The sequence below is a fragment of the Cucumis sativus genome, chromosome 5 (assembly GCF_000004075.3).
Source record: "Cucumis sativus cultivar 9930 chromosome 5, Cucumber_9930_V3, whole genome shotgun sequence".
Taxonomy (NCBI): Eukaryota; Viridiplantae; Streptophyta; class Magnoliopsida; order Cucurbitales; family Cucurbitaceae; genus Cucumis; species Cucumis sativus.
Window position 1 is genome coordinate 26481092 of NC_026659.2, and position 24408 is coordinate 26505499.

The 24408-nt window shown below is 32.9% G+C and overlaps 6 protein-coding genes across 11 annotated transcripts; 1 reads left to right on the top strand and 5 right to left on the bottom strand.

Moving 5' to 3' along the window:
* Positions 1–1135: 1135 nt before the first annotated feature.
* LOC101203618 lies at positions 1136–4976 on the bottom strand. 3 transcript variants are annotated; one of them, XM_011657385.2, is made up of 4 exons: positions 4768–4976; positions 3447–3906; positions 2419–2459; positions 1136–2332 (listed from the first exon to the last, which is right to left on the bottom strand). In XM_011657385.2, exons 2-4 carry the CDS (start codon positions 3832–3834, stop codon positions 1451–1453), a joined length of 1311 nt encoding a protein of 436 aa, XP_011655687.1. In that variant the 5' UTR covers positions 3835–3906; positions 4768–4976; the 3' UTR covers positions 1136–1450. The 3 variants fall into 3 exon arrangements, with proteins under 3 accessions (XP_011655687.1, XP_031741887.1, XP_004135450.1); XM_031886027.1 differs by having other exon boundaries at positions 3447–3934; XM_004135402.3 differs by having other exon boundaries at positions 3447–4116.
* A 715-nt stretch (positions 4977–5691) lies between these two features.
* On the bottom strand, positions 5692–9079 carry LOC101203371 (methyltransferase-like protein 7A). The gene is made up of 6 exons (XM_004135401.3): positions 8643–9079; positions 8441–8536; positions 8128–8346; positions 6449–6545; positions 6246–6308; positions 5692–6149 (listed from the first exon to the last, which is right to left on the bottom strand). Exons 1-6 carry the CDS (start codon positions 8925–8927, stop codon positions 5956–5958), a joined length of 954 nt encoding a protein of 317 aa, XP_004135449.2. The 5' UTR covers positions 8928–9079; the 3' UTR covers positions 5692–5955.
* Positions 9080–9207: 128 nt separating this feature from the next.
* Positions 9208–11737, bottom strand: LOC101216778 (methyltransferase-like protein 7A). 2 transcript variants are annotated; one of them, XM_011657387.2, is made up of 6 exons: positions 11315–11737; positions 11099–11180; positions 10790–11008; positions 10271–10367; positions 9794–9856; positions 9208–9672 (listed from the first exon to the last, which is right to left on the bottom strand). In XM_011657387.2, the coding sequence occupies exons 1-6, from the start codon at positions 11518–11520 to the stop codon at positions 9479–9481; spliced, it is 861 nt and encodes a 286-aa protein (XP_011655689.1). In that variant the 5' UTR covers positions 11521–11737; the 3' UTR covers positions 9208–9478. The 2 variants fall into 2 exon arrangements, with proteins under 2 accessions (XP_011655689.1, XP_004135166.1); XM_004135118.3 differs by having other exon boundaries at positions 11099–11194; positions 11315–11728.
* A 241-nt stretch (positions 11738–11978) lies between these two features.
* Positions 11979–15044, bottom strand: LOC101217483. 2 transcript variants are annotated; one of them, XM_004135121.3, is made up of 7 exons: positions 14873–15044; positions 13924–14118; positions 13415–13477; positions 13284–13331; positions 13080–13136; positions 12480–12543; positions 11979–12386 (listed from the first exon to the last, which is right to left on the bottom strand). In XM_004135121.3, the coding sequence occupies exons 2-7, from the start codon at positions 14068–14070 to the stop codon at positions 12286–12288; spliced, it is 480 nt and encodes a 159-aa protein (XP_004135169.1). In that variant the 5' UTR covers positions 14071–14118; positions 14873–15044; the 3' UTR covers positions 11979–12285. The 2 variants fall into 2 exon arrangements, with proteins under 2 accessions (XP_004135169.1, XP_011655690.1); XM_011657388.2 differs by having other exon boundaries at positions 13415–13498.
* Positions 15045–16081: 1037 nt separating this feature from the next.
* On the top strand, positions 16082–17124 carry LOC116404024 (casparian strip membrane protein 1-like). 2 transcript variants are annotated; one of them, XM_031886171.1, is made up of 3 exons: positions 16082–16395; positions 16501–16624; positions 16722–16875. In XM_031886171.1, the coding sequence occupies exons 1-3, from the start codon at positions 16160–16162 to the stop codon at positions 16872–16874; spliced, it is 513 nt and encodes a 170-aa protein (XP_031742031.1). In that variant the 5' UTR covers positions 16082–16159; the 3' UTR covers position 16875. The 2 variants fall into 2 exon arrangements, with proteins under 2 accessions (XP_031742031.1, XP_031742030.1); XM_031886170.1 differs by having other exon boundaries at positions 16096–16395; positions 16765–17124.
* Positions 17125–19963: 2839 nt separating this feature from the next.
* Positions 19964–21570, bottom strand: LOC101217253 (NAC domain-containing protein 1). Its single transcript, XM_004135120.3, has 3 exons — positions 21182–21570; positions 20802–21082; positions 19964–20701 (listed from the first exon to the last, which is right to left on the bottom strand). The coding sequence occupies exons 1-3, from the start codon at positions 21345–21347 to the stop codon at positions 20276–20278; spliced, it is 873 nt and encodes a 290-aa protein (XP_004135168.1). The 5' UTR covers positions 21348–21570; the 3' UTR covers positions 19964–20275.
* Positions 21571–24408: the final 2838 nt, after the last annotated feature.

Below are 24408 nucleotides of genomic sequence, written 5' to 3' on the forward strand. Positions count from 1 at the left end.
TTCTAAACCAAATCTAAACTTCTAAATTTGTGCTTAATAGACTCATAATTAAAATAAAATAAAAAATTATTTCAAATTAAAAATTTTAATTTTGAAAGTTGCTAAAATCAAAACATGATGAATTAAATTTGAAAATGAACCTAATACTAATAATGAATCAATATTTGATTTTTTTTAAAGAAAGAAGGGCACTGTTTAACCCAAGTTTTCAACAGTGAAAGAGAAGAATTTGATGAAATTAATTACATCCTCCCTTGAGAACAAATGAGTTGTGCACTCTTACTTGAACTCCATTATTAAAGTTGATTAATGATTAATTCTCCTTCGTTAAAACTTAACAGAGACTTAATTATGGTTTACTTTTTGTTCTTTTCCATCCAATCATTTCCAATATTTTAACCCAAAAATTCAACCGATAAAAATAAAACAATAAAAAGTTTAGATTCTATTTTTATGTTTTATCCATTTTTTTTAAAAGATTATTTAATCCTTTTTAACTTTTTCTTAAAAAATAATTTATTTGAGAAAAATTATGCTATTTTAATTCATACAACTTCTAAATTTTTTTTATATCACAATATAAATATATACGTAGTAAATCTATTTTGTTATTGTTTATTATAAATGGATTATGATACTATGCGATATTTAAAAATAATTTCTACTTTTATTTATGACTTAATATGCACGCTACACCAAAAATGGATGTTTTTGTATAACCTTAGTGACTAACATATATATTTCATTTTGAAGGTCTATAAACTAAAATCGAAAGAGATTGAAATTTTAGAACCTAGAATAATAAAATTAAATCAAATGTTTAAGAACCAAAATTGGTTTAGAGTAATTATTTTAGTTAATGTAACACCACATGAGTTCTATGAAATTTGCAAATATCTTTTCATTATATCCAATGGGTAAATTCAGAAAAAAAACTAAAAATATTACATTTGTTGAAACCTAGAGATGAAAATTGATTAGCCATATTTGTCTAATTTCCATAAGATTCATTTTTCTATCTATTATATTTTATCTTCTGATATGTGGCTCATTAACAAAATCACAAGGATATGGTTCTCATGGTTTCTAAAAGCATCTCTCCAAATATATATTATCTCTAAGAACAAAAAATATATATTAGAAAATACAAAATAATATGAAATTATAAGGCACATGTTCTTCATGGTGGTTTCATACCTTAGAATGTTCTTCATTATCTGCTGGTATCCATCACAAAAAGAAAAATAAGAATAGAAAGCCTAATTTTTCAGTTCATGTATTGCCCACAACTCAACTATACATCAGTAGATAAAATCTAGTACTAAAATTTTAATTTTCCTAGCTGAAGAATTTGGAACGAATAAGCAAAAAATTACAAAGCTAGCTGAAGATGATTCCGAGAAGAAAATTTCTTGAGATTTCATTTTCCTGAGTTATCTACATAGTTCAATCATCGTTTCATACTGGGTCCAGCTGATGTTCTTGAACAGCCAACAAATTCTTGATCAAATGGTCTTGCACTCACCAACCGTGAAGAGTACGAGCCACTTTTTCTCAACTTTCCTGGAAATTCTTTGCTGGAATTTCCCTTGAAAGAGAGGTTCTTTGAGCGGTTACGGTTAACAAACAGCATTGAATTTCGTGGAGGTGCATGTAAGGCGCCTTCAACACAATCTCCTACCTGAGCACAACCCCATGGCCGAGATGGTCCGTCCTCGCTGGTCGAGGGTCTAGGCCTTGGTAAGGAATTTGCATTCCTCAATCTTGAATTTGTTCGTTGCTCAGGAGAACGGTCATTCTCATGTTTCAAACAAAGCGGGCATGGTGGGTCACTCTTACATGTCTTTGGAGTAGTCTGATCCAAGCATTCAGCATGAAAAACATGTCGACAAGAAAGAACACCAGCAACGGGCATATCAGTACTTCTCACTATCCGGCGTGAACTCCATGGCGATCTCTGTGAAAGAAATCTTTCGCAAAGCCCACATCTGAAACTATCAGATCTACACGATGATTTAAAGTAGAAGTCAGATTCAAGTGGCTCAGAAACATCAGCAAAATCAATGCTACTACTTGCACTGCTCCATCGTTGGTTGTCTCTTTGGGGAGTAGAAGAATCAAACTCCGCAAACCCTAAATTAGTGGATTCAAAAGCTTCTCCCGAGGAAGTCTGCATAGGAATGGCCAAAGGATGAATGGGTTTAGACATGAAAGAACGACGGCTTGTGAAGTTCCAATTAGAGGATGAGCGTAACTTGACTGTGGGTTCTGTTTCGCTACTGTCTGACTGTGAGAAAGTAGAGCTACCACTATCCGGATTTTCGGAGTTACCCTGCAAAATTCAATGGAAACAGATTAAACTTCAAGTATTATGGTAAACATTGTACAACAGGGCAATGATACAAAACTCAGTACTACCTCTGCCGCAGGCCAAAAGGAAAATGTCCTCAACGAAGGATCTAAGGAGCAAAAACAGACAAGAAAACAGTTCAATGAATGTCGAACCATAGCAGCAATGAAACAAAACTATTCCAATATTGATGAATTTTACATAACCCTATACTCAATTTTAGGATTATGTAAGTTACATAGAAGGATCTAAGTACAACACACTGTTTTTTAATCTTTCACAACATATATAGGGTTTTAAACAACCATCACATTCTCATGTAATTGCTATATCTGTTTGTCAGAACAAACTTTTGGTTCAAAGTATAAGTTCACGCAGAGGAAGTTAAACAGGTAAAACTAGCTGCTAGAGGACGTACCACTGTTTTGTACCTATCCACACTTCCATGCTTAACTCACTCGAATACATGCATACATAGGGATAAACTACTTGAACAACACTCTAATGAACAGGGTACTGCTCGCTAATTTAAAATGGCATTCCTTCCCATGAAGGCATTTATTAATGCACACAAGAAAAAACAAATAAAAGGGAAAAATAATTAAAAATTTCAAATCGATTCACTACAAAATACTTCACAATCTTTGCCTCAATCTTTGGTTTAGGAGGTGGGGGATGCCATAAGACTAAAAAGTGCAAGTCCAAGGACATTGTCCACACCCTTAAGATATTAAATAATATTCCCTTCTTCCGCACACATAGAATGTTAGATAGCTATCCGTTTAAAATTCTCTCACAAAGGCATTGGTAGTACAATCACACAATTATCCACTTAAATAAAATGAAAAAGCTGTCTCAAATACAAACAGAACAAAGACACACACACAGAAACCTACAACTATCTTTAACAAAAACTTCTCTCCCATATCTTTGTGTATGCATATAAACATGTTAAGAAAATGTTTATATAGAATGATGAAACCGTGAAAATAATTTAACTGCCATAAGAAAATGTTTATATCCACCCACAGGGTCACAACGATGAAAAATTATGATAAGACTATAGAAAAGGATGATGCAATAACAGTAATAGTACCCCTTTTGGTGGCAGTCTCATAACCATCAATATTGATTTCCTGAATTGCTGGAGGAGTCCATTGAGGGCCTTGTGAGATGTCAGAGGGACTACTCAAAAACAACCCAGCACCATCAGATGCAGAGTTGTGAGTATAAAGATGGTTGTTTCCCCTTATCCAGCTTCGACTTTCTTTACTGTTTGATGATGTAGACGAGCCATAGAGTTGTACAGCATCATGCCAACCATGTGGCAACCCTTCAGATTGGAATTGAATATCCCATCTCGATGGAGGTGGTGAAAAGCTTGTATTTGTATGCCAAAAAGGCTCATGAGGACCCAGAGACCAGTCCCTGCTAGCAGCATTTGATCCGTGTGGCCTTGCAGCCACACAACAAAGAGACCCCATTGAGCTATCAACTTCCTTGGGCTGTCACTGCTTTTTTTCAACTCTTAAAACACGAACCAGAGATCATCCCACCTAAATTGACAAGTATCTCTCTTACAAACTACATCATGAAATACAACACAACATTTGGAAGTCAAAACCCACACTTCCGGTAAGCAAATAGCCCTTGAATGTCAACTCAAAATTATCACATTCGCATAAATTCTTCGTTACACATAACAACCACAGACTCTATCTTTGTCCCCAAAAACCTTCTTAGTCCATGACCCAACCACAACATAACTGCCATCAGAAAAACCGTCACAATAAGAAGTCACAAACTCATCAAGCCAACAGTAAGAAGGTTCATATGCACATTTAATGAGCTCATAATGAGCTGCTGGAAATAGCTGAATTAGGTAAAGAACATACATTTCAAGCAAAGAATCAAGAAAATAGTAAATTCAAAGGAAAACAACAAGAACAGCGTCAAATAGCCAAAATCAGAGGTCCCCAAGCCAACTTAGCTAAATTCCTGAAATCATATATATCATTAACAACCATCATAAATGGTATTACTAAAAATGCAACTACACACAACAAATAAAAAAATTAAAAGCGAAATAAACAAAAATCCATAATAATTTCAATTTGACACACAGTGCCTCCAGAGTAAAACTAAAGCACTAGAAAAGAGAAACTATTCAAGCAGAAAAGAAAGGAATAATAATAATAATATATAAAAAAAAAAAAAAAAAAAAAAAAAAAAAAAAAAACCCAACAAGGTCGTCAAGGGAAAAGATAATAAGAAAGTATCCCTACTTCAAAAACAACACACAAACAATCATAGAAGAAAAAGAAAAAAAAAAAAAAAAAAGGCCTAAAATTTAGGGAAGAACAAAGTAGGAAATTAAACGGTGCTTTAAGAAACAAAAAAGCCGGGAGAAAGCTTACATTTTTAAGGGCAGAAAGGAGAGAGAATAATCAACAACGATTCCACCAAGGACCGGCTGTCGGAACGGAAAGAAAACCCTAGTCTGTCGGAGACGGAGAGAAAGAAAGAACTCCGAGAGGTTTGTGTGTATGAGTGAAGACAGAAAAGGGGTCGGAGCTCTTTTCGCATCAGAGTGTCAAAGTTGTACGAAATTGCATCACATACCCCTTAAAGTTCTAACATTTGCAGTCAAGTCCTCACACCACACAAGTCTCCAATCTCAAGAAATGGAATATATACAATTTCTGTTTTAATCACTTTGGGGAACTAATAAATATATCCTAAGCTTTGCCATTCAAGTAATCATTTCCCTATTTAATGTCATTAAGTCATTTATTAGCAAATGATTTAGTTTTTTAGTTTTTCTTTTTTGTAATTACAAATAAATAAAGATTATAAATTTTAATGAAACATGTAAGGTAAAGGATTCTTTTTTCTACCTATGATTGTTGTATTTATTAGTTGGTGGGTATTGAAGGTAAGAACTAAAGAATACATAGACCTACCAATAATTGAATGAATATTTAATCATAACGAAATTGAATGTGTATTGTCAACAACTTTGTCATTAGTATTCAACATCTATTATCAATAGAATCCATATAGTATAATTAATTATGTACAAAGACAAGATGAATATGCATTGTAGACCCACATTATACATCATTCGTGAAGGGTATCAAAATTTCAAGTTGTCTTCAATTCATTCATTGTTTGAAAACAATTAATTGGCATTATTATTCATACAAATTAATTCCATATTTTGCTCTCCAACATAAAATGAAAATAGAAAAAGATTTTTTTTTTAGTAAAATATCGCTCTCTATCAAATTGATATAATGAACGTAAAAATATATCATAAAGAATACGACAACAAATAGGTATAATACAAAGGATTATTTTATAATATAGCAAAATAGTACAATCTATCTACAATTGGCTGTGATAGAGCAAGACGTTTATTATTGACGTTAAGAGCATAACGGTGAGAGAAAATAGAGAAATTTTAGTTACGTAAACATTCAAATGTTTGGACATTTATGAAACTATGCTTGAATAGATCATGTCTTTATCAGAAAAAAAGAAAAAGACATAGAAAAGGATAATGAAAGAGGATAGAGAGTGAAAATGTGGGGTTCCCTTTGTGATCATCTATAAGCAATTCCATAAACTTGAGGATTTATGAAGGCAAAACTAGAGATTGAAGTCATGTTTAGATCAACATTTGAAAACCCTGCTCCCATTATGTTTGATCCTGTCGTCCGAATAAGGTGACATCCATCAAAAGCAATTTGTTGCAGAGGATCAAGCACATTCTGCATAAATCGAAGCATGGTTCCTTCTACATTGACACAACAAGAAAATGATCAAATTGGTTATCTCATTTCTAAACAAGTGGTTTTGTTTTGTTTTGTATAACCTATGAGTTGGTGTATACCTTTTGCAGCAACATGTTCGACAAATATGTATAGCCCACCAGGTCTTAGAACCCTCTTCACCTCTGCACACCACCAAACCAAATGCAAGATTCAACCAACTCATCACATAGTTTCCATTTGAAGTTTAATGAAACGCTTCTCAATAAAAGCAGTTGTTTCTAAACGATGAATTTTACCAATCTACAGAAGGTATTAGTATTACCCTTTAGAGTCATGTCAACATTGGTCACAGAACACAAGACAAGTGTTCCAACAACAGCATCGACAGAAGCATCAGGTAATGGTATAGCCTCACCAACCTGAAAACATATAAAGTGTTTAAACTAAACTATGTTGAAGTAACTAAAGAAAAATTGGCTAATTCTGAAAATGCAACTCCTTAAGATGACAATTTTCTTGTTACTGTTTTGGTTGGCTTGAAAATTTTCTTTTATTAATTGTTTTTCTCAGTTTGAATGGTCCACCTTGTAGGGACTTTCCTTTTGTTGTCTCCCTTATGTTGTGGGATTTTTTACTTGTTTTGCTTGTGGCCTTCTGACTGTTATTGGGGCTCTTTCCGTTTGAAGTTTGACTATAAAAGTAGTCTTTGTAGCCTTGCCGGTAGTGAAGAACCCTAGCAATCTTACTGAATATTCATATATCAGTGGAGTTGTTCTCTATTGTCTTTTTGGTTTTAAAGAGAAAAATATTAGTATCTTTGGTTGTGATGCGTGTTGGAGTTTGATATGATGTTCAACGTTATTGAGAAGATGAAGTATAGTAAGTTAGGGGGAGCCTAACTTCAAGGATCTACTGCAGTGAACTTGTTCAGGGGAGCCTAAATTCTCAAGGGATAGAAAATCAAGTTATCAACAAACTTAGGGAGAGCCTAAACAATCTACTTGTGTAGTTTTGTTGTAATTCAAGACAGTAAATCTATTAGATAAGTTGTATACTTGTAAATTTCTTGAACTCTATTGTTTGTTTCTTTTTAATTGGACATAGGTGATGTTGCACCGAACTAGGTTAACAATTTGCTTTTGTTTTTCAATCCCTCCTCTCTATTTACTTTGTTGGGTAATTGTGTTTGTAATATTAGATCCAGCTTTACTCCTCCGAAAACTTTACTGATAAGACAGTGGAAGAGGCTTGTGAATCTCAACAACTACAGTCATCTTCAGCATAAATCTCTCCAATATTGTTAGAGTAATTCTGTGTAAATAGGTTGTATAGTTTTACTCTTTCTTTCTCTCCAATATATTTGCACATTTTCTCTCTCATTTTACTAATCATTTATCATGTACACAGTATATAGCCAAGTGTCAATAAAGGAAGCAAAGTAAAAATAGACTTAACAAACTAACTAACTGATAAGAAACTCACTTCTGTTACAAGCTTAACAAGAGTTGTATAAATTGGCCTATTGATCATCCCACTATGTAATCAATCAAAGTTACAATTACAGGATTCATTTTTCTTCGGTGAACTCGAAGGTTTTTGGGCCAAGGAGTTGGGAACTGTGAAGTTGTAAACCCTACAACAAATGGATTTTGGGTCCAACACCTAAAACACATAGTTTTATAACTTTCTTCTATTGTGTTTTCTATAATTATGAGTAACCACTCAAAATCACTTTTAAAATGGATTTAAATTTTTTATCAAAAGAGTAAATAAAAATAACTTTTTTGGATGACATTTTTTTAATTCAGTCAATTAAAACAAACCCTAAAAGTTGACTTTGTCCATCAGACTTTTCTGACCAACATGTTGAACAATAGAAACCCATTTCTATGACAAAGACAGGGACATAAATGAACTGATCTACTTTTATATCATTGCATTCCCATACAATAATTAAATGAAGTACAATAACAAACAGCAGAGTTCTATAAAGTGTCATACCGCTTGTTTAAACACAAAATTCTCAGGTGGCAAACCAGCATTCTGTGCTGCTTCTCGAGCATATTTCTCCATTTTTTGATTTGGATCCACACCATAAACCTGCACACCTTCATCCCCAGCATAATACTTAAGGTTAGGACCTGCACCAATTCCAATCTCCAACACTTTCTGAGCCTTCCCACTCAAATTGGCAAACATCTGGGACTTGTAATCTGCAATCTAACCAAACAACCAACATAGCAAAAACATATCAACAATGTTAACTAACAGTTCACAAATTCCAGTAACTCATTAACTCCAACTTAGCTCCAACCTCCTCTTCATACGATTTCATGGAATTAGCCAGAAACGAAGCATAGAAATCCTCATACCATTCTGGCTTAGGAGAGTGAACCCTATTCAACATATCCTATACACAACAAAAACAATTAACTTAATCATGTGTTTATAAGTAAAATGTGGTTATTGATTTAGGGGGAAAAACCCATTAGTCTACTTAGAAGGAAGGTAATCACAGTGTAATCAGAGGATGGATTAGAAGAAGCCATTGAAGGGAAAAGAGGGAGCAGAGATGTAGCTGCAGCTGCTTCAATGAACTGCCTTCTTCCGCACATGCAAGAATGGTTTTGGCAAAGCAAACGTGGGAATGGTGGCTCTATCTTTAGATCGCTTCTCTTGGGCGATTCCAGATTGCTCTGAGGAGCGCATTTGTAGAATGATGATGATCTAGATCTGACATGTTGAGAAGCATTGAATTTGGGGAAGATGGCTGAAGTTGGAGCAGATGTGTAAAGGTTCATTTTGCTCTGACTTTGTTGTTGCAAGGGACAGTGTCCTAGTTAGCAAGGGTACTTACTATATTTCTAAAGATACCTATACCCTTACTAATAGCATATTAATATTTCTAACTAGAGGTTTTGTTTGGATCCACATTTGAATAAATATATTTTACAAAAAGTCATTTTTATTTATCCATAATAGTTTGTTCTTGTCTTATAAGGGGTTAGAACGTTGCATTATTATCTCAGATTTATTGTACTAAAAAGAAAATAGTCTAACGTTGTTGTATTCCAAAGGAGCTGAAAAAGTAATTTGTTGTGTTGCCAATTTAAGTAAGAGACGTTTTCCTCAGAGTTTGGCCCTCTAACAAATTTCATGAATCAGCAAACTAATAGTCAAAGGCTCTGCCACTGACAAAAAAAAAAAAAAAAGTCCTTGAGAAGGAGCAATCATCCTTTGTTATGGTACAACATAATTAGTGGAATATTCAAGCCCATCGTTGATTTATACGTTTTCCCTACTTCAAACATGAAAGAGTATACTGAGTGAAAACGTAAGCTTCCGTTTCTGGTTATCTATAAGCAACTCCATAGACTTGAGGATTTATGAAGGCGGCGTTAGAGAAGGATGCTATGTTCAGATCAACATTTGAAAACCCTGTTTGAATTATATTCTGCCCTGTCCGGCGAGTAAGGTGACATCCATCAGCAACAATTTGTTGTAGAGGATCAAGCACGTCCTGTATAAATCGAAGCACGGTTCCTTCTATATAACACAAAGACAACAAAAATGGTCCATTGCTTATTCATAGATCCAAAATCTTACAATTATTGGAGAAGAAGTTACTTTTTTTGAACCGATGAGTTGGTGAGATTTGGCGTAATACCTTTTGCAGCGACATGTTCCACAAATATGTATAATCCACCAGGCCTAAGAACCCTCTTCACCTCTGCACACCATCGAAAGAAATCCACCTTTTGTTAAATATAATTCAAAATGTTTGGAGTGCATATTTGTAATTTGGGAAATATATACTGAGATTAAGTGCATATTTGTAATATATTTCCCAAATTGGTCACTATTTTTAAGCGCTTCAAAATGTTTGGAGTTTCTTGAATTCTAAAGGATGTATAGATTATGCTATGTTACGCTATCATCAATCAAGCAATCGATAAACTGCCAAACAACAGAAGGCAAGTCAATTCTCATGCTAATGGGATGAGCTTAGAATATTCTAACAAAGGTCAACAAAGTCAGCACAAAGTCTCTATTTGAAGGTTCTGAGTTTGGGAAACATTGCTTCTCTAACTAATGGATGCCGAAGTCTTTAGTAAATTACACTACAATGGAAGGAAGGTATTACCCCTTAGAGTCATGTCAACATTGGTCACAGAACACAATACAAGTGTTCCAACAACAGCATCGACAGAAGCATCAGGCAACGGTATAGCCTCACCAACCTAGTCAAATATCAAAGAATAAACTAAGTACAAATTTCCATATAATGAGTAACTTCATTCTTTTATATTCTTGCAAAATATAACCACGCCAATTTTCAATAGCTTCAAGACCTCAAAACGCTAACATTTCTTATAAATCAAAATAGGTAAAAAAGTGAAAACTTTATTGATATGTTTAAATGAACTTATCAAAGTGAACTTATCCATCAGACATGTCTAACCAATCATGTTAAATAGAAATCCATTTCAACCAGCAGTTTGGAATGCTTCGTGGTTCAAATTTACCTAAACTAGACGTGCTTTCACATTCAAGACAAAGACAAGAACATGAAGGAACAGCACCAATTCTATATAATTACATCCCCATACAATAACTCTATGAACTTCAATAACGTACAGCAGAGTTCTATAAAGTGTCATACTGCTTGTTTAAACTCAAAACTCTCAGGTGGCAAACCAGCGTTTTTTGCTGCTTCCCGAGCATATTTTTCCATTTTTTGATTTGGATCCACACCATAAACCTCCATACCTTCATTCCCAGCGTAATACTTAAGGTTGGGACCTGCACCAATTCCAATCTCCAACACTTTCTGAGACTTCCCTCTCAAATTGGCAAACATCTGGGACTTGTAAACTGCAATCTGACCAAACAGAAAAGATAGCATTCATAGCAACAATGTTAACCAACAGTTCACAAATTCCAGTAAACAGTAAATTAAATTAGCTCCAACCTCTTCTTCATACGACTTCATGCCATTAGCCAGAACTGACGCATAGAAATCCTCGTACCAATCTGGCTTAGGAGAACGAACCCTGTTCAGAATAGCCTATTCACAACAAACTAATAAACTTAAACATATGGGTTTGGGGGGAAATTTGATAAGTAAAATGTGGTTATTGATTTAGGAAGAAAAACCCATCAGTCTGATTCGAAAGAAGATCCTCACAGCGTAATCAGAGGGTGAATTAGAAGAAGCCATTGAAGGGCATAGAGGGAACAGAGATGTGGCTGTTGCTGCTTCAATGAAACGCCTTCTTCCGCATAGGCAAGAATGGTTGTGGCAAAACAAACGTGGGAACGGTGGCGCTTCCGGAATGCTCTGGTGCGCGCAGTTGGAGGATGATGATCTGGGTTTGGCTTGTTGAGAAGCATTGCTTATAGAGAAGATGGCTGAACTTGGTGGAGAAGCATAAAGGATCATGTTGCTTGAATTTGTTGTTTTGTTTTATCATTTTTGGTGGCTGATACGGCTTAGAGATATTTGATGTTCGATATTTGTTGTTTCTTATAAAAAGAACACGACCTCCTCGAGAATTAAAACTAAATTTTATCATATCCACAGATTCGTTTGGATTTAATACGCGAGTGTTTTTTTTCAAAGATTTACCATATATGAAGTGAAAACCTCTACAACGTCGTTAAACAAATGCCTCCAAAAGGGTGGTGTAGACTGCAACTATAGTCAAGTAATAGTATACCAGAAGTAAGTTCAACTTATTAATTATAATACAACACTTAGGATCATCACCGAACCCAAAAGCTTATACTGATGGGATACGGTAAACTTATTTTTGTATTGGTACTAGAAAGAGGTAAAATGTGTAAAAAAATGGAGAACAGGAAAACCTGGAGGGTATAAATTCTGCCTTAAGACAGAAGGTATATTTGTGTATAACATTTGTATTGAAAGCACTTGGGCTAGCAAGAGACAGCTATAAGATTGTAAATAATTCTCGAATGCAATCTAAGGATTGGATTCATAACTTTTAAAGCATAGAATGCATTGCATCGTCCCACATTAAATGATCAATCATAACAAGTGAAGCTTAAAATTCAGCATGTATCACTTATTGGCATCATTCAAGGACTTCAGAATGCTGCTCGGTCTAAGTAGATCAAGTTATTTCGTCCAGACAGTTATTCCTTGCACACTTTGTCTTCAGAAACGTGGTCATTGCAGCCACTTTCTAATGTGGATTGCTGATCCTCAGCAGCGGGGTCAATATTGCCATCAGTCCCTGTCAAGTCAGGAAAATGAGGCTAAATGTTTATCATTTCCTGTTATAAATCAAAAGCATTGGCACGAAAAAATGAGAATCTGTGGCTCATACCTTCACTATCATCGGCAGGAGCATAAGCCGAGCGTCTTGAACGGACTTGCTGATGTGGGGTTGGCTGATTATGACAAAATGGTAATCAAAGCATCAGAAAGTACAAAGAGCATAATCGCGTCAAAACACACACATATGATTCTTTTTTTCTTTTTACTCATAAAATGCAACGGCAAAATAAAGAAAAGACCGTGCTCGGAGAGAGGGAGTTAACAAGTCCCAAAAGACAATATGGAGTAAACCACAACAATCCTAAACAAAGACGTAATAAGCTGTAGGAAATAACTTCTAACCTAATTAAATTTTCGACCGGATGATCTTTCAGATCACAGAGAGGAAAGATAAAGTTTGAAAGACAAAATCCAGCTACAGTAATTAGTGGAATTATATTAGTCATTATCTTGACAAAGTTTATAAGTTGTTTTCGGGAAGATGAATATAACTTCACATTAAAAAATTTGGCTAAGATTTAGCGAGTGGGTGGATACCCCTGTTGGTTAACAGCTACTAAACCAAAAGTTAACCGATTTATATATTTAAAAAGTATGTCTAGTATAATGAGCAGACAAAGATACCCCACTATTATTAAACATCACGCACCTGCAACTTTGGCCTGAGTGCTTCAAGTGGTCCTTTAGGTTTTTGAGCTCCTCCTTGCTGTTACAGAAGTCACAGGAGTAGTTAGGCAAGACAGTCGTATCAAACTTTGGGACATACAATAAACATAAAAAATGTGTAGTCCTGATATTCATATTTTAGTATCTAATGAGCGGTATAAAGTCGTAGGAAAATATAAACGAGTACCTTCCCTAGTGCCCAATCAGCAGAATCGAAAAAGGCACGTTCATGGTCCTAGACAAAAGTAACATTTGCAATTGTCATAAGAGAGGATTTGAATGAAACTAACATCCCAAAAGATAACAACAAATAGTTACTTTTGAAATCAAAGGAGGCTTCTTTGGCACTATTCCTCCGTACTTCTTCTTGATGGTCTCCTCCTGTTTAAAACCATTATCAGACTGCAAACAAAAAATCTATGTGGCAAATCTTAGTGACACACTACATGACTACCAACACAACAGCTTATGGGAAAGTTGAGACAAATTCATGCTCTTTTACACATGCAGTTAAAACTTAAAAACAGGAACCGAGACAGGAAAAGAAACATTTTATCTCTTGCCTCATCAAGGCTATTTTTATTTATCTTTCCCCTTTATGGTCAGCTTTATGCAAAGGCAAGTAAAAGCTGCTTACAAATCCAAATCTTGGCATTAAAAACAGAGATTTTCCTGAGTATTTTCACAAAAGTTCCTTTTATTGACCTTGATGACACTAAGAAAAGTGGACATACCAAACATTACATTTCAAGAAGAGGATTATAATATTCTTCAATGACAGACTCACACAAAAAGATGAAACCACAAATACAGAAACAGCACTAAACCTCTTGTTGCTGTGAAGGCATGGGATTTTCCCCTTTCTCATCTGGACCTGTTATTTGTTCCTCAGATTTCTCACAATGGTCTTGATTATGAGAAGGAGTATCGTCAATTACTTTCTCCTTTACATCCTCAATAATTTTTTCTGACATTGTTCCCCTTCGTTACAAAAATTATAGTTGAAAATGAACGGTATATAACTGCAAATAATAAAATAAGTCAAAAAGGTTGCTAAAAAATCACTACCCTGCAATCACGGACTAAAAGAAAATACCCCTCACATTAACAGTAATAACAAACCCCAAGTAAATTGCACTTTGACAGAGAGCACTACCGATTAAAATGGAAATTTTAACAAAAGCACCCCCAGATAAACATTCGGGTCAAAATCAATTCAAATATTACGGTTTCCAGTATCCGAATGATGTAATTGGTCCAGGTGCCGAACATTACAGAGAAGTGTGATAAAGTCACCGATATCAACCAAATACGGAACCGACGAGAAAACGACAAAGTGAAAGCTTTCTTTCATATCGTTATTGACCCAAAATAAAGTACCTCAAATTGGAATAAATCTTACGATTTATGATGCTCTGTCAATCGTACAGTTTCCTTTCCACAATCATCCATAGCAAATTCAATCACGTAATTAATCAAATCCAAAAAGAAAGTCCAGATTCAAAGAATTCCCAATTCACCCCACAATCCTTTCCTCTCAAGTCTAACAAAAACCAATCCAATTCATTAATGGAGCTAAATCTAAACCAATAAGAACTTCACCAGCAAGAAACAATGATCACATTTAACATAGAAATGAACTTCCACAGGCCTAACGAAACGAATGAACATTGCCAATACAAGAAAAATCAACGCTTCTGGGTCGTTAAATTGACGATTGTTGATCTATTTCAGGATTTAAAAAAATGGGGAAGAAGGTGTAGATGAGTTACTTACGTTACCGGAGAATCAGATCGCAATCGGAAATGATGAATATATTAGAAGCGGAGGATCCGAGGACGAATCAAAAGCAAATCGGGTGTAAACTGATTTGTTTTCTCTCCTCTGCCTAAAAATCCACACTCCGATTGAACAGTGCTTGTTTGCACCAACCAGAGAAAGCCTAGAAGTTACGCTAGTTGCATGAGATCAGAGCGCGTGGTTGGTGGCGATGTTTCTTGGGCCGAACCATCTGCCCCGCTCCTCCATTTTTACTATTGGCCTTTTTCTTAATCTTGGGCCCAAATTGTTTCTATCAGGAATTGAGGAACACTCCCAACTTTTTATCATTCCATCTAAATTTAATTAATTATCATGTTCACCAATTTTACGAATAATAATAATTATATAACGATAGTTAAAAAATATATATATATAGCTAAGTATATCCATGATAAACTCTGAGTTTATTAGTATACTTATAGATCGATATTTGTAGTTTTTTTAAAATGTTACGATTTATTTAATTATTTTTGAATCTAAGTTTTATATTTCTAACTATTCCTAAATTTATTTTGATAACCGTAAATAAGTATTTCAAAATAAATGTATTGCCAAGATTTTTATTGAAGCAAATCGGTATATCTGATAGCCTTAGTTAAAACAAGATTTTTTTTTACTAACATGTCTAACCCTAAAAATTCGAACGTGTCAACTTTTCATAAGAATAATTTATATCATCTGAAATCGAAAAGAAAAGTAAGAGAGGTTAGTGAGTTCGGTAAAAAACAAAAAAAAGGTGAGGCGTGAGTATTGAGATAATAAAAAAAATAAAGATTTTATAAAGGGTTCATATTTTTGTACTTCCTTCATGAAAGGTTTATTTCTCTCCATTGTCTCTTTCCTTTTGTGCTAATTTTTCCGATAAGGACAACATTAGGTAATCTTACAATGCACAACTATGAAGAAAAAGTTAAGACATAGAGTAACTTGGATTGAAAATGTTTAATAAGACAATCAAGATATATACACATTTAGCTAATGAGAGAGCAGGTAGAATAATAACTTCAAATATAAAACAGCCAAAGCTACCATAACATCCAATGGCACAACAACACAAAATCTATGTCTTAGATCATATTAAAATCACAAAAACACATCACAAATTCACCTAATATCCACTTTTAGTTTGTCACTTAACCCTTTGGAAGTCTCTCCTTTTCTTTGTTCAAACACATAAATTCTTGAACTAACATAATAAGAGCTTGAACTTAAACAGAGAAGTTGAGAATTTGATCAAATTAAATGGGAAAGACAAAGACAGAGAGTGGAGAAACTCAAATTTTGGGTTCAAAATTTGAGAACCCAATTGGAGAAGGGGCTCAGAGAGGGCTAGCCATAGTGGACTTAGTGGTGAGAGTAATGGCAACAATGGCTACTCTAAGTAGTGCAATAGTAATGGGTACAGCCAATCAAACTTTGCCATTTTCAACACAGACCTCTCAGTTCAAAGCCAACTATAAAGATCTTCCTATGTTTATGTAAACTTTTACCAATATTATTTTTTAAAAGTTTAATTTTAATTTTAGTTACTAGCTAGCAAGATATATTGTATGTTCATGCAAAATTAAATTTGAATTTTACAGGTTCTTTGTGCTTGCAAATTCCATAGTCTGTGGGTATCTCTTTCTATCTCTTCCTCTGTCCATTTTCCATATCATGGAAGTTGCATCAGTCACTCCAAGGCTCATTTTGCTCATCTTTGACATGGTACCTTCTTTCTCTTTTCTTTTAATAATTTTCACCACTTCTCCCTAAATCTTGTGTGAGTAATAATTGTAAACACTACCCTTTGCCACCTCTTGAGTGTTTGATGGTTATTTGCGGTGCTATATTTAAATACACAAAAGATGGCAATGGTGCTTGCAACAGCTGGTGCATCAACGGCAGCATCTGCAGTCTACTTGGCATATCGAGGCAATGTTGCTGCCAACTGGGTTTCATTTTGCACCCAATTTGACTCTTTTTGTCGACGCATTTCTGGATCTTTGATTGGCTCTTTTGGTGCAGTCTTCGCTTTCATGCTTCTTATTATTATTTCGATTGTAGCAATGGTTAGACGCTCATCGTAAAAACAACACAACAATAAAAAGCATTAATAACGAGAAGTTAATAATGTATGAAACTATACTAAAGTGTGATACATTACATTTGAAAAATAGACAAAAATAATAAATATAAAAGTGAGAAAAAATCAAGATTTTCAAATATTTTGCTTGGATGATTATATAAATAAGGTTTCTTGTAGGAGAAATAATATTCTAAGAGAGAGACCATAGGTTATTTGACTTCTACAATCTTATCTATGGGATATTTATTTATTAGTAGAAGTCTAGCTAATTAATCATGCATATTATTATATAGTTTAATTTTCTTATTATTGCTTAATTACTTAGGCTTATCTTAGGTTTGAATCCTACCTCATTTCAAATATCTAATTTTTAATTCCTATGTAGATTCCACTAAAAAAAATATTAAAATGTTTATTCCTTTTGTTGTTAAATATGGAGGAATTTTAATCTTTCACGTTCTAAAAAAGTCAGAACAAAAGATCCAAGTTTTCTTAACATTGTTTATTTTTATGCTCTTAATAAAACAGAGACTTTTAGTGATTTTTGACATGAAATATAAAATAGTAATAATTTGCATGGTCTTCCTAATTAACCAATAATTATTAGCTGAATAGTATAAGATCAAATTAGATTGGACCATGTTTAATTTAGAGTCAAAAATTAACTAAATAAAAATTTAATTAATGAAATTTGAGAAAAGTTAAACGTCCATCTAATTTCATAAATTGGAGGGGACCTTGCAATCGAATAGAAGTATCAACCAATAAATATCAAATTATAATTCAATAGCATTTTTTTCTAAATTTGTGACTAGAAATAGTATCTATAAATTTAATTTTTAAAAGCAAAAAACAATTGATTAACCTAGCATAACTATTTGACATTTAATTTTTAATCTTTTCAAATTTAAGTTTAACATAATTTTCAACCTAAGTTCTACTTTCTTTGTCCACTTTCTAGATGTGTTTTCAAAAATCATTCTAAGTTTTAGCAATAGGCTTCATTTAATAACCATTTGAGCTATTTTTTTCTAAATTTTAAGTTTTTAAAAATTAATAAATCTTAATTAAATTTCAAAAACGAAAAAAACAGTTACTTAAACTCGTATGATCGAACGAACAACAAAGTGTCACGTGTAAGAGGAAGGATTTCACTCCTACAACATCCACTGCCCCACATTTTGCAAGCTCAAAAGAAGGTCTCAATAATATATATATCCCTCTAGGCCAAAATAGAAAATCTTTTCATGTGGGATAAGATGAAGTCTTTTCTTTTTCTTTTTTGCAAATAGTAGTCTCGCAATAGGTCAAGTGTCCAAGTCATTCTCAAAACCCTTTGTTTCATATGAAAAAAAGTCATACATATATATAAAGATATAAACTCTTACAAATATACACGTTATCCAAACTTTGGTTACATTCACTCTACTATATTTCAAATATTTGTCATCACACTGAGTACCCAACATTTTAAACATAAAACAAAAACAAAAACTATTATTAAATTAAACTAATTACCAAAGAGCTTAGCTTAATCATGTTTCCTTAACTTAGCCCACAGTGTATATATATAACACATGTGGTGACAAATGAAACTGAAATCCCACCAGTTTAGGCGATGATTAGTGAACAATTTAATAATTATGTGACTAATTCCATTCAACCTTATGACGTAGTAATTGCAGTAATACAACACCTGTTATCCAATTTCCAACTTCTTTCTTCTTCATTGCTTTCCTATTATTATCTGTCTATTTGGTGTTAACCGACTTGTCGTTTTGGATAAGCAACAGGTCGTCGAATGGGGATGGCTTTCGTGTAACAATTACTAATTAATTTCTTTTTTTAATTTTAGAGTATTGGCCAATTTCAATGTATTTATACATTACATCTTGAAACTTGGAACCCATTCCTATGAGGTTTTCATATTCAATTTTCTGTCTTTTTCTACTACGTTCACATTCTATCATCTTTGTTGGGAAATAACAAAATCTTCCCCACTATTCTTGTTATAGAAAATAATCAGCAGAAAACACCGTAGGGAAATATTTTGTATAATTGTAAATTATCATGTTACATCCATATTTTTAAAATTTAAGATTAATTAAAGGTAGATTCAAACTAATTAAGTATATCAATGTTTAAAAAAAATGGTAAATATAGTAAAATTTATCAAATTCTATCAATGACATGTTGTAAATATTAGTAATTTTTTTTAAATGTTGTTATATCTTTAATTATTATTCCTAAAATGTCAATCAATTATAATCCGTATTAATTAAAAAGAGTCACACACATACCACTAAAAAATTGAAGTCATAATTAGAAAAATTGATGATTGGATCAATTTGGTATTAATGTTTACGATTAAATTCAAGTAAAAAATCTTAAAATCTAGGATAATTATAATTGATGACAATGTTAAGAATAATAATTAAATATATAGCAACATTTTATAAAAATAGTAAATATAACAAAATCACAGACTTACTAATGTGATAAATCAATATTTACGACATGTTTTATGCCTGAAAGATTTTTATGGTATATTTGTAAATTTTTTAAATCTAATTATTATATTTGCAAGTGTTTATTTAGACTGGAGGACTAGTTTCGTAAACCGATTAAGTCTAAGCCCAAGTCCAAAAAATCTCTGTATGTCCGATTACAAAAAGAAAGAAAAGTACTTTCTGAATGTACTACTTACACAAATTGAGCTATTATTATACCGTGGAATGGTTCAAATTGAACGGATTTGAAACTAAAGAAAAGACGCCTTTTATAATGTTTGCAGCCACCACATTCTTAAACATTTCCGATATCAGAGAATTGCTTCTAATATTTTGCTAAATCCAACCATTTCTTACTTCATATGTAATGTAAAAACTCAATTGAATCTTTATCTTTCCTCAATAGTTGCTACGAATCTAAATTATATCATACCATTTTTTAGTTACATGATCTAACAAATCCATACATATACTTCAACTGAATATATATTGTCCACCTATCAATACCATTTGTTAAACTGAAAAAACACTTGCAAGTAATTTTTGTTGTGCCTACGAGACTGATATTTGAAGTAGCAAATCAATCAACTAATTACACAGAATCTCTGCACATTGAATCTATATTGAAAACTATGACTTTTCCTGATTTCATCCTGTAAAGATAATCATCAGCTTCTAACTTTAAACAAACAATATTCACAATTTTTTTCTTCTTCTTTTCTAAAGTATATTTGGATCTAATTTCTATCAGGGGTTTGATTTTGATTCTTCTTTCTTCTTTCATCTGCTGAAGCCATGGGCATTCCAATCATTTGTAGGATTGTTGACAAATATGGGTTGATTAAAGAAATTGTTGCTGTGATTCACTTGAAAATCTGTTGAAGAAGATGAGTAATCTAATGGCATTAATTCTCCTTCCTCTATTTTCCCAACACTTGTAAAAGCTGCTGCTGCAGTGTTGTTTTGAAACCCAAGCGTTGGGTTCATACTTGAACTGTCATTGAAAAGCTGAGAAATTGGGCCTAAATAATCCAAATCCAATAGATGTGTTATTGAAAAAGTCCTTGGAAATTTCATCATTTGTTGTCCTTGTCCATTCCCTTCTACCATATCGTTTTGTGCGGCTAATTCCTCTGTTTTCTCCTCTAATAACCCTTTGTTTGAATGTCTCTTCTTGTATATTCTACACAACACCCAATCATCCAACTGAAACAACAACAAAAGTATAAACACAACCCATTATTTAACTGATTTTTAATAACATAAGCAAGAAAATTCCAACTTTGGAGGGAAAAACAAAACTCACTCTCATGGAGCCTGATTGTTTCATTGATTGTTTATTTGATTCAATCAGACGATACTCATGCATAATCCAATCAGTTTTAACACCTTTTGGTGGCTTCCCTTTGTAAAAAACCAAAGCTTTCTTTACTCCAACATACTTTGATGCACTGTAAATCGCCTTATCTGTTCCGGTTGCCTTCCAATACCCCGATACTGCGGCGCGATTAGGCCGAACCCCGTTCGGGTATTTTCGATCTCTTGGGCTGAAGAAGTACCATTCGTTTTCACCTGAATCAGCCTTCTCTGCAAAAGTTAGTTTGTCAAAGATGAAAAACATGAGAAAAAGAACATAACATAGCGATGAAACTTAAGGTAAAGCTATACAAGGAAAAAGTGAATTACCAGGCAAATCCCAAGGATCAAATTTGTAGATATCAACTTCAGGGATTATGGAAACAGGGCATGGTTTGGAGGTGGCTTGGTTTCTAAGGTAAAACATGATCAATTCTTCATCAGTTGGGTGAAATCTGAAGCCAGGGGGAAGCTCAGTGCAGGTTTTCTTCTTCATTTGTGAAGTGAATTTTGGGATTAAATGTAAGAATGAATGTGGTATTTTAAGGTTTAGAGAAAAGAGAAGGAAGAAATGAAGGTTTTTGAAATGTTGGAATGGAGATGAATGGGGCTTTTATGTTTGGTGGGTTTGGTCGTTTTGTGTAGAGTGGCAGTTTCTCATTGGCCTTTTCTTTGACTTCATCTTCCTTTCTTGGCGGCTTTAGATGAATGTGGTGAGTATCATATGTTACATTTATCTTTATACACTAAACCTATATATCCAATCACAACTAATCTTACAATAACCTTATAATAAATTTATCTACTAAGGTTTCTCCACACCCTCCTCTCTAGATCTATATAGTTTAATATTTTCTCTCTAATTCTCAATTTGAAATATATTTAGGTGCATCTCATCCTACACTTATCTTTATTCAATTACAAAAGAAATTTATATGGTGTTTGAACGACCAAGCATAGGAATCTTGCTAAGTTATATTAGGGTTTACTCTCCTCACTTTAATTATGACTATAGTTTTACTATATTACCTCTCTGACTTTATAAATGCTTATGGATCTGTAATCTAATATTTTCTCTTTGATTATAAATTGTACTTTTTTTTTATAATGGATGTAGCTAACACGTGATTAATGAATTTACCAATGTCTAAATAAAGTATTGATTTTGTCATTTGAACGGATTAATTTTTAGGAGTTTATTTTATTAATATATTTTACTTTATGAACATGATAAGGTTATCCGAACATTGAAGAAGATGCCATTTTTTTAAACCATGTGGTGGTCTTATCTTTCACACTTCTATCTTCTTCTTCTTTTTCTCATTGAATATTTGACATTTGGGATTTTCTTCATTCCTCCACACTCTTCTTTTCTTTTCCATTCTTTCCCATTTAATTTATTATTCCCACGAATCAAATCAAACCAACACAAAACAAAATTCCTAACACATTTTTCTACATCGAATAATGAAATTTTGCAATTTTCTAGTATTCTAATCAAGTGTTCATAACCTATTATGTCAAATGCCGCGCTTTTAGACCTAAAATTTCATCATTAATTTCACTATATTAGCATGGCCGATTTTTTAATTCTGCTTTTAATCAATATTTAATTTTTCTTTTAATGATGTAAAATTCCGTTCACATGTAAATTTTTTATATCATTATAAAGTTATATTAGAATACACACGTGTCAATACTCAACTCTCGTGCATAGTTCATTTATTTTTCTTACCATTTCGTTTTTTCATTCCTTAATATAATTTTCCTTCCCCTCTTCTATTTTTCACTTTTTGAGTTTTCGTTACTTACTATTCAATAATTGACATGCTTAAACAAATGACGACCATTCAAAAGCATTTCGAAAAAGAAAAAAAAAAGTAGGTTCATTGAATAACAAAAACAAATAATAATATGCTTGGATAAGAAGAACGAGAGTCAAGTGTAGCTTTATTTAGAGACGAGAAAGAGATAACCTAGTAAAAAAAATCAAATAATTAACCCATTTTAAAAATAATAATTACATAATATTTTACAAAATGACAAATTCTTTAAATCTAACTTTGAATAATAAGAAAGTTAAAATATCCTACCACAGTGATGATGATCAAGAATCAACCCTCTATTAAAGCTAATACGACAAACAACTTTCAATAACTTGAATTTGAAAAATCCTTCAACATTTAATACCAATGTGAACAAAAGTATAATAGTATAGAAGATTTTAAAGATATTTAACCAATAAAATTACATGTATAGTGAAACCAAATTAATTAAAATGGTTAGGTACATATCACTGTAGAACTAGGAAGAGATAAAATTGTCTTTATCCTAAAGTATTATTTAATTTTTCTTGATGTTGTCACATGACATGGGCGGCCTCCATAATTAAGGAAGTTTCATGAAGGACAAAACCACGTAGGATAGGGAGAGAATTGGGATTAGCTGATTCTAATTTCGCTATAACTAAAAGCTGATTAGTGATTGGTGGGGGAAAAAACCACGATTAGAAGCTGCCACGTAGCAACAGAATTGGCCTCGTGTCCCTTAATCTTGGAGTTTAAAGATTAGGATAAGCACTAAAAAGGAAGCGAATTAGGCGGAGAAGATTGATTGCTTGTGGTTGTGGTTGTTATCCATCCAGCTCACCCATCCACGTCGGCATATTTTATATTCCTTTCATTTTTAATTTCTCCACAAAACGACGATGGAGATTGACGCGTGGCATTGAGATCGGTGAGGATTCCATTTCTTTGATGTTAATTAGAAGAATATTCTATGAGGAAAGATGGAATTTCTTTTCCTTTATGTTATTATTTGTTGTTTGCGTACTCTGACGTGGAATTTTCCAGTCAAAATTGGATGTTTGAATTTTTCTTTATAGCTCTCATGGATTTGATGTGAGGATGCTTAAAGCTTCCTACCTTTACTCTGTTCTGATATTAATTAAAACTTTTAACTAATAATTTTAATGGTCCAATTTCAAAAGTCGAATCTTTTTTGTCACATATATGAATGACTAATCAAAATTAAAGAAAATATAGAAATTGAGAAATGATATAGCCGCAACTTCTTATTAAATTTTATTGACTTTCTATATATTCGACTCTATCTACTTTTCTATACTTATATTAAGAAAAATCATGGAATAAATTTTGGAGTTAGGTTTTGGTGAAAATACTTTAATTAATATAATAATTTTTATAATTACAAATTTATAATAATGAATTATGTTTATTTGTAATAATATAATTATTAGATTTGAGTTAAGATGACATATATTTTTTAATAGTGTTTAAAGTATTACGTAGTCATTTACTATTTTAATTAAAGAGTGGTATTTCTTTTTATTTGTTTAAGAAGAAAGAATAGTATTGGTAGATGAGGGTAATTAAAAAGAGGGAAAAGTGGTGACGAATAGGATGAGATAAACTTTGCATGCGGACCAAAGAGGATATGGATTGCTGTAATTAATTTTGGTTTGCCTTTTGACATACCAAATTTAAAATTATAAACTTTTTTTTTATCATTATTTTATTTTAATTTTTTAAAATACC